General features: G+C 48.5%; 1 gene segment (V, D, J or C); it reads left to right on the forward strand.

Moving 5' to 3' along the window:
- The first annotated feature begins 2,894 nt into the window (after nucleotides 1-2,894).
- LOC138925466 (immunoglobulin lambda variable 8-61-like) lies at nucleotides 2,895-14,434 on the forward strand. The segment is given in 4 exon segments: nucleotides 2,895-3,167; nucleotides 3,281-3,606; nucleotides 12,357-12,447; nucleotides 14,310-14,434. Coding segments are annotated over 4 exon segments (699 nt in total).
- The last annotated feature ends 1,148 nt before the right edge of the window (nucleotides 14,435-15,582 follow it).

Below are 15,582 nucleotides of genomic sequence, written 5' to 3' on the forward strand. Positions count from 1 at the left end.
GGGCTACCCGGAGTCCCTCCATCAACAGCAACAGTAACAGTGACAATAATATAAGTCAGCCTGCTGGGGTATCCCATATAGAATTTTGGTCTTCATGAACCAACATGGTTCATGGTAAGATTTTAGGTCTTGAATTTGTTTTATGAAGGTCCTACACTAATAGACACCCCAGGCACTGGCAGAAGCAAAGTTAAATGTCAGTTAATTCTGAAATATCGGGCAACATAGGGACGGTGCAACACATCCTGTATGTAGCAGCCTGGAGGTCCTTAGTTATCTGGAGACAATTAATGTCTCGGACACTATCTCCATGGAGAGACCTACTCATTGAATTCTTCTGGGTAGTGACATCACAGAGATTCATCTGGAAAATCAGGATGCCCTCCAGGAGAGCTGAGTGAAGCCAGAGGAGCTTGTGGCCCCTCGATCTGAGACCAGCAGAGGTGCTGTTGGACAGGTCCTGAGAGGGCAGTGTTCTGGGCAAGGCAGGCACAGAGAATGCTCTACTGGCTCTTTCATACTTGGGCAAACAGTGTCCTCACTGAAGTGCGGCTCTTCTGTAACTTTGTTTCTTTGTATGGTCAAAAAGAACATTCTCTTACCCACTACAGAGAACATGGTCTATAACATATAGCCCCATCCTCCCAATTTGTGCTCCAGAGTCTGTCCTTGACAGCAAAACATTATCTGATTCTGTCACATTTATCAGATATTTCTGAATTTCAGGAATGGGCTGCCTTGGGGACAGAGTCCATGTTGAAAGAGAAAAAAACCTGGGACACACACAGAGTCCAGGGGCCTCTGACTCAGGATAGCCCAGTATTCAGGGGTCCGTCCATCTGCAGTATTCACTGAACAGCCATTATAGGCTGGGCTTGGATGGGGGACAGGAGCCCTTAGGGATTTGACCCAAAAGATAAGGAATCTGATTAAGTTTATGAAGTCAAGCTGTTCAGAGAAGATAGGAGAGGAGGAGGTGAGAGTGAAAGCAGGAGCCTGGTGGGGTTTGTGGATTTGGTACAAAGATCAGACTAGAGTCCCGGATGAGGGATTGAGCAGGTGAGATGGAGAAGGTTGGTCAGACTCCCCACATTTTTTGGAGGTGAGAGAGGGGATGTAGGAAAGAGGTTTGGATGCTGGTCCTTGGGAATTGCTTGGAATGTGAGTGAGCTGTAACTCCCGGATGAAGGTTTATGGACACAGGTGTGGGGTTGAGGTGCTGAGCTCATCCTTGTGATGGAAATATAGACAACAGCCCTCCTGCCTTGTTCACTGGTGACAGGAACGTTGTAGTTGTCAACTGTGTAATGTCAATGGACTTCACTCCTTCTCTGAGATTTATTTGAGTTGTCCAATCTCCATGATCTCATATGTCTCCAGACAGATTTCACACAAGGGTCAAAAATGTCCCTGCGGTCCCAGGCATCACATTCATACAATAAACCCTCCTGAATGAGAGAGATTGCCCTCCCTCATCCATTGAACAGGAAACTCAGACTTCACGAGGACTGGACTAGATCACGCACACCGTCTCCCCTGACTCCATTATGGTGAGCAGGGAGGGGATTGTGTGATTGGTTTGGAAAATGAAAGGCCTGTCCCTGGGGCTGGAACTGGGGTAAGTCACATGCTCACCACATGACTGGGAGATTTGGGGTCTGAGAGGAGAGGAAAGGACAGAAGTTTTCCCTATGTGGTCCCAGCATGTGCATCATCTGCTCTCCACCCTGGTCATTCGTTCATGTTGGGTCTTCTACTGTGGACACTGGGAGCTGGGCAGGGGACACAGGCCAGGGGTGCCTGTCTCATAACACTCTGCTTCTGGTGCCCTGATCTTTCTAATGTTCTGCAAAGGATCAGTCTCAGGAGAAATCACACCCACTCCAATCAGTGAGGCCACGGTGTGAAATTCAATAGTCTCTGGAGAGGGAGAAAGTAGTAAAACTCCCTCAGGAGACGTCCTCTTCCCAGAGGGAGTGAGAAGGGTGATTACATCTCAAGAACCCACACTAGTGGCCACTGTCATCCATCACCTGGGCTCCTCCCCTGCATCTGCCTCCTCTGTCAGGTGAGGACCAGTCCCAGAGGTCCAGCTCATGGATGTCTAGACCACACTCCAGTCCAGATCCCTTCTGTCCCGTTCCCCAGGCAAGTGATTCCTCATGTCTTTGAGGGCTCATACTGAGATTCTCCATCTCGCAGGGCCCAGGTCTCAGGAGCTCTGTCCCAGTTACCTTCCTCTTCTGTGTCCTGGAGCTGGAAACAAAGTGAGCCTGACTCAGAAAAGTGAACACCTAACTCTCATACAAGTATAGAATGAACCATGTAATATATTTTATTCAACTCATACTTTAGTGAGGAGACCAGTAAACGGTAATGATTGGTCAAAGAGCATAGCAAAAACCAAAGTACTTACATTCCACCAGGAATAGGACGTTTGGAGCAAAGTCTTTGAGTGTTGGAGACACTGCTAAATCTCTAACAGGGAGGGATAACATATGAGGAAAGAATCTGTGTCCTGCACAGAAGGGGACCTGCCTCCATTGGGCCAGTCACTGCTCTGCACTTGATCCTGATCTAAGAGGAGTTTGATAAGAGACACCCCTCAGTCCTGACCACTGAACAGCTAAAGGAGTTGTGGACAGACTCACTACTGAAGAGTCTGAGTAGAGACTTCCCTAAGGGGATGTGGAGGCTACAGAAGAGGCCACCTGACCTGACCATAAAGCAGGAGGACAGTAGAAAGAGCAGTGCGAATGCGGGAACTGTCTGATGGGCTTTGGTCACCCTGAAACACAACAGTCAGTCTGGGCCTGGACACCAGGGGGCGCTCAGTGCTCATTCGTGACTTTTCTTGGGCTGATCACAGCTGGGACCAGTCACCTGGCACTGCCTGGTGCCCTCTGCTCAGGGCTCACAGCTGTGAACACTCCACCCCAGGGCCACCCTTAGGCAGTGGAACCTGACCCAAGGCCAAGTGAGAGATCAGAAAGCGGGGGCTCTGATTTGCATGTGTGGCCCCTCCCTCTCTCAGAGTATGAAGAAGGGGTGGGAGAGATCAGGGGAAGCTCTGCTTCAGCTGTGGGGCCACAGAAGGCAGGACTCGGTGAAGATCTCCACCATGGCCTGGTCCCCTCTCCTCCTCACCCTCATCGCTCTCTGCACAGGTGACTAGATATGGGGACAAGGGAAGGGGCCTTGGGAAGATGCGTGGGACCCTGCTTTCTCCCCTTGCCTCTAGTGCCTGGAATCACCATCTCTGTGTCTCTCTCACTTCCAGGATCCTGGGCCCAGTCTGTGACTCAGCCCGCCTCAGTGTCTGGGACCCTGGGCCAGACAGTCACCATCACCTGCACTGGAAGCAGCTCCAACATAGTTGCTTATGTGGGCTGGTACCAACAGATCCCAGGAACAGCCCCCAAAACCCTCATCTATGCTAATAACAAACGAGCCTCAGGGGTCCCAGATCGATTCTCTGGCTCCAAGTCTGGCAGCACAGCCACCCTGACCATCACTGGGCTCCAGGCTGAGGACGAGGCCGATTATTACTGTGGTACCTCTAGCAGCAGTGGTAGTAGTGACACAGTGCTGCAGGCCTGTGGGGAAGTGAGACAAAAACCTGCTGTCCCCTCAGTGATGGGGCTTCTCTGTGCAGCCCCCACTCCTCGGCCACGTCAGCTGCTTCCTTTGTTTGGCCAAAAGCAGTTCTGATACTCGATTCAGGAAACTTTGTCTTGAAGATGTGTCCTCATCCTCTCAACATCTGTCCCCACTGCTTGTCCTTGGTTTCAATCCATTGTCTGTTTTCCTCAAATTGAGCAGACATTGCTGGACACGGGGCCAGGCTGCCCTGGGGACAGACTCCACCAGGGGTGTGTGAGTCTGCCAGTGCTGCCCTAACATAACACACAGATGGGGTGGCTTAACCAACAGACATGTGTTTCCTCACAGTTCTGTGGGCTGGAAGTCCAAGATCAAGGTGCTGGTAGGTTTGGTTTCTCCTTGGCTTGCAGATGGCTGCCTTCTCACTGTGTCCTCACAGGGACTCTTCTCGGTGCACTCACCCCTAATTTTCTTCCTCTTCTTATAAACACACCAGCCCTACTTTTAGGGCACCACCGTGTGACCTCATTTACCTTAATTACCTCTTTCAATGTTTTATCTCCAAAGACAATCACAACAGGGTTAGGGTCTCAGCATAGGGTTTTGAGGGACACACTTCAGTCCATATCAAGGAATCAGGGCAGAACCAGGGAAAGAAGGTCCAGCTGTGTTTGACTCAGGCTAGTGGACTCTCCAGATTATGTGCATCCACACCACTTACTGAACACCTACTATGGGTCAGACTTGGGTGTATGGGCTCAGGACAGTAGTTGGACAAGACAGGAAGGGTCTCCATGCTCAGGGTGGTGCCACTGTCCAGGGGAAGAGAGAGTACAAATGAGCAAAAGACACTGTACAGGATAGATGTCCTGGGAGAGTGAGGAGGGGTGAGCTTGGTGGGGTGGAGATGGGAGCATTAGAGGGATTGTCAGGGGATCAACAGAATCTGATTAAGTTTATGGGGCCCAGGTGCTGCATAGAAACTGAAGGAGGAGGAGGTTTGGATGTAGGTAGGGACCAGGTAGGAACTGTGGACGATACAAATGTCAGACTATGAGTCTGGCTAACGGGTGGAGCAGGTGGGATAGAGAAGAAAATTCAGATAATCTGTGTCTTGGAGGAAGGAGGTATTGAAGGATGGGGTTGGGAAAAAGAGAGACTGAGGCTGGGCTCTTGCGAACAGTGTGGGTGGTGGGTGAGTCAATCAACTGCGACAACGTGATGGCCCCATCTAGTTGAGGCTGGATTATTTGAAGCTCACATTTTCAAGAGATATGATCAGCTCTGACAAATGGGACTTCTCATTACAAATTCTAGCAATGCACATCTCTACTTTACTCTCATCTTACATTTGATGAAAACTTCACCTGTGTGTTAAATTTCAGCATGTTTTTAGGGGTAAAGTACATGAAGGATGAGCTCAGTCCCTTTGTTCTCAACGCTGCCCCCATATTAGAAACTTTCTACTTTTTAAAAGCCGGAAAATGACACTTTCTACTAGATTACTTAACCTGAACCTCATTAGTGGGATTCTGTAATGGATTCGTGTTTAAATGCTTCTAGAGGGTTATTTTATGCAAAAAGGATTGATAATGCCTACTTGGCGTCTCTTCTCATTTTCTTGAGGAAGAAAATCGGCCCATGAGACAGGACAGATTGAAGACACCAAGACTTGGCTCCAGATGGGACATCAGGCCTCAGGGAACGGGGTCTGTTCTCCCACAGAGCAGGGTCCAGGCAGGTGGTCCACACATCCTGATCCCAGTCATCCCCTGTGGGGGCTGGAAGGCTGTGCTGGGAAGCAGGTGTTAGGATGGGGTCATGTCCCAGGCAAGCAGAGTGTAGTAGGAGAAATCAAGAAGACTCTCCTAGAAACCAAAGTGTGATGGATGCACCTCAGTGCAGTGATTAGGAGGACTTTGGCAACACTTTACCATAGAATAAAGAGAAAATAGTGGATGGACAGATGTGGTTCCCCCCTGGGCACTGGACAGTGTCCTTGTTGGGCAGGGTTGGCCCTGGGCCAGATCTGATAAGGGCTGTACTGAGACAGAAGTCTGCTTCAAGGTCCACAGCTGGTGACAGTCTCAAGGCCTGCTTCTTGGGGCTTGGATGGGCCTGTACCCAGCCTATTTCCTGGGCAGGCAGGAGTGCCCACAGACGACTCTGCACAGGGCTGCGGCCAGGGCACAGGGCTGCCTCAAGATTCCCAGTCAAACTGAGGTCAGCAGGCCCGCCTCCAGGGGCACTGATGAGCGTGTCTCTTGTCCGGTTCCTGGATGGGCAGGACTGCTCCTGGACTGTGGCTAAGAGGGGCTGGAACTGGATCATGGGCTGCTTCAGGGTTCACAGCCAGGGACACACTTGTCAGGGCTGCTAACTGAGGCATGGGTGGGAGTGACTCCTGCTGGGTCTCTGGCCAAGGGGTGCGGGTGGAAGGAAGAAGGCCAAAAAAAAAAAAAAAAAAAAAGGGAAAAGATTTGTGATGTTCCCAGGGGGATGCTGTTGTTCTGGGCCTGTTGCCAGGACCCCCTGAGCACGGGCCTGCCTTCTCAGACACCACTCCTCAGCCTTGGGTTCCGCCAGGATTTCACAGTCTCCTACCTGGATCCAGAAGTTCCCACAAAGGCACTTTTGTCCATGGATGGCTGCCAAATAATGGTTGCTGAGTGGGGACACGAGTGGAGGACCTCCTATTCCATCATCTTGCTGATGTCACTCTCCTTTTAAGCAATAATTTAAAAGCTTAGGTGATTTCTTTGTCATTTTGTTCTCTTATGGCTAGTAATTTTTGTGATCAATCTAAGAAGACTTTGTCTATTCCAAGGACATGAGGATGTTACTATATTTGTTATTAGAATTTTTATGATTTTAGCTTTTATATTTATGCTTATGATTCAAATCAAATTGAGTTTTACACATGGGAGGAGGCAGTGGTCAGTGTTCACTATTTCCAGACCACAGGATTGTGATCCATTAAAGAAAAAAACACTGATTATTTCAACAGAAAATAGTTTGACAAAAATTCAAAACTTTCTAATTTTAAAACAATCAGGAAACAAGGAATCAAAGGGAAGTCCCATTCCCTGACCTGAGACAGGAAAAGTGAATAAATAATCAAAAATAATTATTTTAAGTGGTTTTATATTAGAGATTCTCCATTTGAAACTGGGGTAAAACAAACATCACGTGTCAAAGAAGCGATGTCTTAGAATTGCTGTGGGTGTGGCGTCCTTGGTCCTGCAGAGAACATTCTAGACTGCGAGCTGCCCCACATGCAGGGAAGCCCTTGTCTGTCACAGTTTTCAAATGTAATGATCATGAAGAATAGTCCTCCAGGCTCTCTAATGTGTCACATTTTTACAGATCGTCATAGCAAAGATGTTCTTGAATCTAAAAACTACAAAATGTCTACTTACAACTGTTTATCCTAGATGTCCAACTCAGTCCAAGGGCAATATTTCACAAACCAAATTGGAAATATGAAACATTTAAGTAAAAAGTAATAACACGATATGCATGCATTACTTTGGGGAATGTAAACAGGGTCAGCTCATCAGAAAAAAATGTTGATAAGAACCATAATTGTGTCCTTGTTCAGTATTTCTATCCTCAAATTTTATTTAATAGAACATGCACGCTGCAGGTTAAATTTAAGTTTGGAGATTTACTAGTAAATTATTATAAGAAAAACAAGTATTCGTTCATCTCAGCGTGGTCAGTTTCTCCAGCAGGTGTTGTGTGAGCCTGGTCCTGAAGGAAGGGGACAGCGGTGGGACAGGAGGACCAGAAGTGCTCAAAGAGAAGTGGGCACTGGGGTTCAGGGTTAAGTATCCTCTTAGCAAAGGAGACCAGCTTGTGCTTTTGTACAGGCTCCAAGGGAGAGGTGAGGCAGGAGCGGGGGGAAATGATGGCCACAAACACACAGAATTTGAATGTGACACTCGACAGCTTTACATAATGTTGATGGCGAGAGAAACTGTGGGAAACATGTAAGCAGGGAGGTACCTTTATCAAATACATGTGCTTGAAATATCGCTCTAAATACAGAGTAAAGAATGGAATAGAGTGGGCAAACTGTGGGATGAGGCCACACTGAGGGACTCTGCAAGGCCTGGGGAGCAGGGCTGGGCTCCTGCACGTGGCACCTGGAATGAGGCAGAGCCGTGTGCAGTTGAGGAGAGGCTGCGGACAGAGCACCGAGAATCTCAGTGTCCACGTCCTGAGGGAGGGGAGGGGCTCTCAGCCAGCAGGAGCAGGCTCCAGGTGCCCAGAGGAATTCTGTGAGTCTGTGCACTGCGTGTTTCTCCTGCTGGGATCTAAGCTCCATGTGAATAGGACTTTCCCCCTGTTTTGTCACTGTAGTATCTACAGAGCCCAGGAAAGTGTGGCAAAAGGACAAACTCAGCTCATGATCATTGAAAGAATATTTGAATTCCCCTGAATCGCACACCTTGGTGAAGAGCAGATCTGAGGCAAAGACAGTGATTCTGCTTTCTAGACAATTTGAGTCTGGAGTTCTGAGTCGATTCAAGAGGAGACATTAAGTAATAAAGGTGATCTTATTGTCTATAGAACAGAAGAGAAACTCGCCCTTGACCCTGGGGAAGGTGACCAGGGAGATGGACTGGATTCCGCGGATTCATGTGGAGAAAGAGGAGAAGGATGCGATGGGCCTGCAGGGACTGAGTGAAGAAACCACGGGGAGCAGGTGAATGGGGCACAAATTCCGAGCACAGGTGACAAGCTTTGTGAACAAACAAACTGAAGAGTATGGGCGAGCTGGGTGAATGTTGGACAAGATTTCACTTAACAACATGTAAGATAGCCATTTGCCAACATGGTGCTAAATATAGAGCTCACGATCCAGCACAAGATCAAGGGCATTCTAATATTAAAATTTTTGACCCCAAATCCTGCACAGGACCCTAGTGGGAAAATTTGTGAAGAAAGAATGATGGGTTTGTAAGCTCTGTGTCCCTAGAGGAAATGATTCTGAACAGCGAGAAATGGATGACGGAAGCCAACAAATAAGGGTCTGAGACTTTCTCTGCCGGGTTGGACTTTACTCTAATACGAGATGGCATGAGGGGAGCTGCACAGCTCAAATATTAGGATTCATTGTGCTTCGTTGATTTGTCACTTAGCTCAACAAGTAAATTGGCTAAAATGTTGGACATTAAAACACCAAGGAATCTATGTGAGAGTCATTGGAATCATTGCTTTATTACACGAGATGGAACACTAAAAATGTATGCATATTCCAAAGCGTGTGCAAATAAAGGCCTGTGATATTTACAGCATATTCTCTGGGGGCACTAACAGCTTAAATTCTCATTTCTGTACGTTTTTGAATCTTCCATAGAGAGAGACTCCTTCTGGGAATAAGATAACCACAGTAATCATGCACAGTGTATTGGAATCCCATTTTCCAGGAATCAGACCATGGATGTGTGAACAGGGGCAGTGACCTGTTGACCTGCAGAACCAGATGGGCTCTCAGAGCTTTAGGCCATGGGAAGGGGTGTGCCCTGTGACCAGCAGGGGTCACTGTGGGACTGCCCTGTGGTCCCTACACAGCTGCTCTGTGAGGTCTATTCACTCAAAGGAGCCTGGGCCTGGGGGCTGGGCCCTGTGCTCACTGATGGGGACTCAGCAGCTGTGTCCTCTCTGGCCTGGCAGAGTCCCCTGAGCAGGGCCCTTTGTGTTGTCTCAGCAGGTGCTTCCTCCCAGGGCTCTCCCAAGGGGTGAAGCCGACCTCCATCCTTCTCAGTGTGTGATGTGAGCTGAGCTCCAGCACCAGGGCTCAGGGAGGGGCTGGGCAGTCACTGGATGGAACCTATTTGCATGGACAACCCCTCCTGTGGCAGAGGCTGGAGAAGAAAAGGAGGCCTGGGGCAGCCCAGCCTCACTGTGGAGACCAGGAGATTTGTGCACCATGTCCTGTACTCCTCTCCTCCTCGTGCTCCTCTCTCACTGCACAGGTAGGGACAGGCCTCAGGGACCCACAGCAGCCCACAGTCTGTGTCAGCCTCTCTGGCTCAGAATCTCAAGCAGCCCAACTCTGGCCCCTGCCCCAGCCCCCACATATGTCTGTGTCTGCAGGTTCCCTCTCCCAGCCTGTGCTGACCCAGCCTCCCTTCTTCTCTGCATCTCCTGGAGCATCAGCCAGACTCACCTGCACCCTGAGCAGTGACATCAGTGTTGACAGCTCTCTCATATTCTGGTGCCAGCAGAAGCCAGGGAGCCCTCCCCGGTATCTCCTGAGTTTCTACTCAGACTCAGTTAAGCACCAGGGCTCCGGGGTCCCCAGCCGCTTCTCTGGATCCAGAGACACCTCGGCCAATGCAGGGCTTCTGCTCATCTCTGGGCTCAAGGCTGAGGACGAGGCTGACTATTACTGTGCTACAGCTGATAGCAGTGGGAGCAGCTCTGGTTACTCACAGTGTCTCAGACAACAAGGAAGTGAGACAACAACCCCCAGACCCAAAGACCTTGGCTCTGAGCCTCTTTTCAGTGAGAAGCTCCTGTGGAGGCCTCTGGACAGGAGACTCCTCCGCAGCCAGATTTATCCATGAACAGAGGAAGGAGAAACGTGCAGGATGCGCCTGTTACCTGAGCCAGCACAGGGCATCCCAGGATCACACAGATGATGAGGTCACAGAACCCAAGGGCACGTCCCACGGGGTCTGCAGGGAATGAGCAAGAGTAAGTGCTGCTTCTGCTGAGAACAAGCTAAGTGCTGAGCGGTGTAACCACATCCATCCACACTTCAACGTCTTCATCTTACTTCACAGACTGTGTCCTGTGTTACTAGTGACGTATCTACAGCCAGTGTATTAATACTCACCCTGGTCACAGACACATTTTCCTCTCTCTGAACCAGCCCACACACCAATTTGGTCACAACTTCTACAGACCGTCACTGACAGCATCCCTCACGCGCATCCCTCCTGATCTCTCCTCTTCTCCTGAGTCCCCGGGGAATTCAGATCCCTCCCTCTGGGTCTTCCTGTCTTAACTCCATCTCCACGCTAGGTTTTCACTGAAAACTGGAAATGTTCATGCTGTCATTTCCTCTCTCAAGAGACTCTATCTCTAGGAAGGATAATTAGCAGACGTTTGACCAGCAGGAAATGGCTTCATAATCTTATTCCTACTCTCATCCCCACACTCTGGTTGTTCTGTACTGTCTATTGCTGCGATGGTTCAAGATTCTCCTGATGTGATGAAAGCAGTCTGGGTGTGTCCCCACTGTTCATATTTTCTAGGTGAGACTGTTCAAGATTGGAATTTAAAAAGTGTACGTTTTCTAAATGAGGAAAAGTTCTAAAGAGATAAATTGATGAATAAACATTATAAGGTGTATTTATAATTCTTCATAACATATTGGAGAAGGGGAAATGAAAAATAATGTCAAATACTTTGAGAAAAGTTAACTAGCCCGTTTGTTGTGACAGCATTCACAAAATCCATATGAACATGCTGCTAGAGCAGGAGCTCACGTTTCCCCTCTTGTAGGACTCTAGGAGTGAAGCTGAAAATTTTTCATCTGCTATGAAATTTGACCTCCCCACTGAAGTGATTTCAGTGATTATTACTGCTCAGCGTGGGACAGCAGCCTCAGTGATCACACGGGGCCCCAGGCCAGTGGGGAAGGAGACACAAGCCCTGAGCTCCCCAGGCTCACCCAGCACACGGGGCCCTCACAGAGCAGCATTCACTGCCCAGGAAAGGACAGGGGCTGCGCTCCAGCTGACGATAGTGTGGACTCTTTAGGAGTATTAAAAATAATGTAAGTGAGAAAACCTGGATCTAAAGGATTAACAAATATATTCAGGCAACATCATTGTGAATGCATTTGTGTCTATGTGAATATGTACATTCACACGCATTGAAAACTGTGTAACTAAGGATTTCAAGGTTTAAGGAAGAGAATATTTATTTTCCAGGATTTTTACTTTCTATTCCACTTGGAGGTGCTGGGCTCACCTGCTCAGAGGGTCCATCTCTCTGACCTCGAGAGGCCATTCACCAGGGTCACTAGCAGTCAGCATCCCCACTTTTTCTGTCATTGGCACATGCCCTGACCTCTGACTTGAGGGCTCTTCCCCGTCTCTCCCAGGGCGATCACTTGACTCATCCAACAGATGGCAGCTTACATATCACAGCTTCATCCAGGCACCTTTGTCCCAACACACCCTTGTGCACCCCACATGCACACAGGGCCGTGTCAGCATAGGTGTGTTGCTGTTGCACCCTTTCACTGTCCTATGACACACCGAGGTCAGTGTCTGCCACAGCAGGCAAGGTTGGAGCTCTAGGATAGAGTGGACAGAGATCGACAGTTTGAAACTAATGATAGTTTTTCATCAAAACAGAAGTCCAAGTGTGAGAGCATCACTGTCCCCATGGTGATCCTAGAAAAGCTTTTCTCATTCCACTCTATTGGGACTAACATCGGGCAAGACTGCTGTGAAAACAAATGCTCTGCATGGGGTGTTAGGGATACCACAGCTGCTGTAAGATGGGCGCTGTCACCAGCAGGGGGAGCAATGGAGTGTCCTCAAACTTGGTGTTTGGCCAGACAGGCTTTCAACCACTCAGTGGGCTCCAGGGAGCTGGGCAAACTGTGTCCCCCCCGGTGTGAGAACTTCCTTCACCTGTGAGGCCTCCCGTCACCCTGTGGTGTCCTGGTTCGGGCTTCCTAACTGCTGGCTTCAAATGTAGGTCATCGCCTCCTTTTCCTTCAGGGAGTCTGGGACAGGGTGTGGCGGACAGACAATGAGGAGCCCAAATGCACTTGCAAGGAGGAAGTGGGCTCCTGGGAAGACTGTGCAGAAGGTAAGACACAGCTTGTGGGCGGAGTCCGCACAGGGGCCCTCAGGAGACAGAGCTCAGTGGTGCCTCCACCAAGCCCTGGAGTCTCATCCTTCCAGCTTCTGGTAGGGGTCCTTTGTCAGATTCTAGGGAATAGAGACCCTGGGATCACACAACACCTGCTTTCTCCTCAGTTCCACATGGAGCAGGTGCTGTGACTCCAGACTCACAACCTCTGTCTCAGTGTGTTGGTGACTTGGGAAGAAGGTCCCCAGTTTCTGCACAGGAAGGATCTACACATGGGTTATTCTGGCTGAGACAGAAGCCCCATAAATGTGGTGACTGATGTTACTTAGGATGCAGCCTGAGTGGGAGGCAGATTATTACCTCCAACCTCGGGTGACTGCCTAACGCCTCACAAGGTGCTCTTCACCGCTGGGCGGGTGGGCCAGGACCTCCCCTCAGCTCCCCCTGTTCCACCCACGTGCCTCTGTCACTGACTGTTACCAGTACTAGTGAGTGTTAGTGAATAGTCACTCATTGGCGAGATCTCTACTGTCACTTCTGCATCAGGACCAGAGTATCTCAGGCCATAACATTCATGTGGGTCATTAAGAATATCTACTTGTTTATTCTCATGAATGCTATGCCCTAACCATTAATATCACTCCTTCAGTTGCATTTTCTAATGCTTGAAGAATACTGGGGAATATTAATGGAGGTACAAGTCACCCTTACCTATTGTAGCTCTTTTTGGAAATGCTCCCCTTTACCACTCCATTGACTAAGATGCTGTCCTTAGGATTTCATTATACGTGTGTGAGAGAATGTGTATTACCATATTATAAATGTATCTGTTTGCTTGAATTTTTATGTGGCTTTTACTAGGAATTGATATTAATTTGGTCATAGTCTCTTTCAGGATCATTTGAGACTGTTTCCCAATTTAAAATAAATTGCATATTCACTAATTGTTCTGGGAAGTACCTTCTGGATCACAATGTCCTCGCTCCCTGTTTCCTATTCAACATTTCTGTATACTCTGGAAAAATAAAGCAACTGGAAACTCATGATAAGACAGAAAATTTGCTTGGTAATCCAAGTTTTATAAATCAGAGCCTGTTGAGATGGCTTTTTTCTCTTTAATAAGATAAATAAACCTCCCCCAGCTTTCTTCATCAGAGCCCGGGATGCTCCAGCAGAGGGACAGTCCTCCACAACGTGGACTCTGCTCTAGGAGGGGTCAGAACCTAGACCTTCCCTTCCCTCCCAGGCTCCTGTGCTCAGGGCTGGCTGAGGCTCGGTGTGTCCCAGGGAGGAGGCACTAAGATGTGCGACGCTGTGTGAGGACACAGGACGGGGAGGAACTGCAGGCTAGACCTGGCCTGGCACATGTTCCTGTACCTGGACCTTCACTTGTCAAGTCAGTTTGTGGGGTTTGGTGACAGAATATTGGGGGCCTGAAGTGCTGGGTACACACTGAGCCTGGTCCAGGGAAGTGGATTGAAGTGGGTGTCATGGAGGCGACTCTCCTACAGTTGACACTGCTCAGGACCATGGGGATCTCCATGAGTGGGTTCCTGGTCCACAGGCACTAACTTGTGTCCTCCTCTCCGCTCCTACCCAACTGGAGCTTTTCAACAACCCAGGGTGTGGGTGTAGGGCTGTGGAGCGCCAGGGAGCAGAAACTCCCCAACATTTGATTGAAGTGACTTCACCCCATGCAGCTGTTGAGAAGGATCAGATCTAGAATCTACCTTCTCCTGCACAGGAAGCACAGAATCATTGGGGGTCACCATAGTGAGAGCTCCTAGGGAGAACACTCAGTTTGGGAGCTGGGATGACACTGATTGACCTTCACGGGTCCCAGCCTGATTCTGTCTCAGGGTTTCTCAACTTGGCCTCCTTGACCACCTCTGGGCTGCAGTCTGAGGACAAGGCTGATCATCACTGTCACACAGCTGGCTTTAACCTCCACGGCTCCAAGAACTACTGCTCCATGGTGAAATGAGACAATGAACTGCTCTCCACTCCTGTCTGACGCATCCATCTTCTGTCCCTGCCTGTGATGCACACCAGCTCAGGTTGTGTCTTCCTCTGACTCTTGCTCTAACAGCAGAGTATGGGCTCGATGAAATGACTCCCTGTCCTACTGGTCTCCCAGTACAAACATCAGCAATTTGATTTCAGAAGCAATAGTATCTGCCCACACTTAGTGGGTATGGATGAGGTGGGATGACAAGATGGAAGTCCTGCACATGTTACTCAGGGATCCAGTTACACCTCTGCCGGCCCCCTAGATCTCATCTCCTCTGGACCCAGGGTTGGCTGTTCATATAAGAGACACCATCTCAGTCCTGACCACTGAACAGCCGAGGGCCATGGGGTCAGACATACAAAGCATATGATTCAACAAACCCAATCTTAGGCAAAATTTATGTTCTCAAAAATTCCTGGGTGTGAATGTTTTTGCCGCCTTATTCAAATTTTCTGAAATAGGAATATTGAGGTTTTCCAATTTTTTTTGAGTGAGTTTGTAATGACTTTTAGTCTTTTTTAGTCTTTTGCTCTTCGTTTGTTCCTGAATTTCTAGCTTTTCTTTTGTGTCATTTCACCTTAGCCTGAAGAAGATCCTGTCACATAGAATTTTCTAACAAGTTGTCTGGTGATGAATTCTCCTAGTTTTCTCTCATCTGCATCAGCCTTTGTTTTGCTTTTGGTTTTGTGTGGCTTTTGATCCTTAAGGATGTCTTTTCTTCACATTATGTTCTGGGTTGATTTTTCTGAACTTTAAAGATGCTATTCCATTCTCTTCTGGCTTTTATGTTTTCTGAGAAGTAATCACAGGCCTTCAAAGTGATATTCTCTTACATATGACATGCCATTTTCCCTGATTGCTTTCAAGACTTTTCTTCATCTTCACTGTTTTATCAGATTGATTCTGTGTCAGGGTGAGGCTTTCTAAGCTTAGATGTGTGTGTCATAAATTTGTGAAGTGTTCGACCATTCTTTTCCTCATATATTCTCTTCTGCACCAACCTCTTTCCCTTCCTTCAGATTCTCCTGTGTCTCACAAGTTAGAACTTTAGATGTCATTTCACACATTTCTGAGGGTCTATTAATTTTGGTTCAATCTCTTTTCCCCTGTGTCCTTCAGAT

The sequence above is a fragment of the Equus caballus genome, chromosome 8 (assembly GCF_041296265.1).
Source record: "Equus caballus isolate H_3958 breed thoroughbred chromosome 8, TB-T2T, whole genome shotgun sequence".
In the NCBI taxonomy this organism is placed as follows: domain Eukaryota; kingdom Metazoa; phylum Chordata; class Mammalia; order Perissodactyla; family Equidae; genus Equus; species Equus caballus.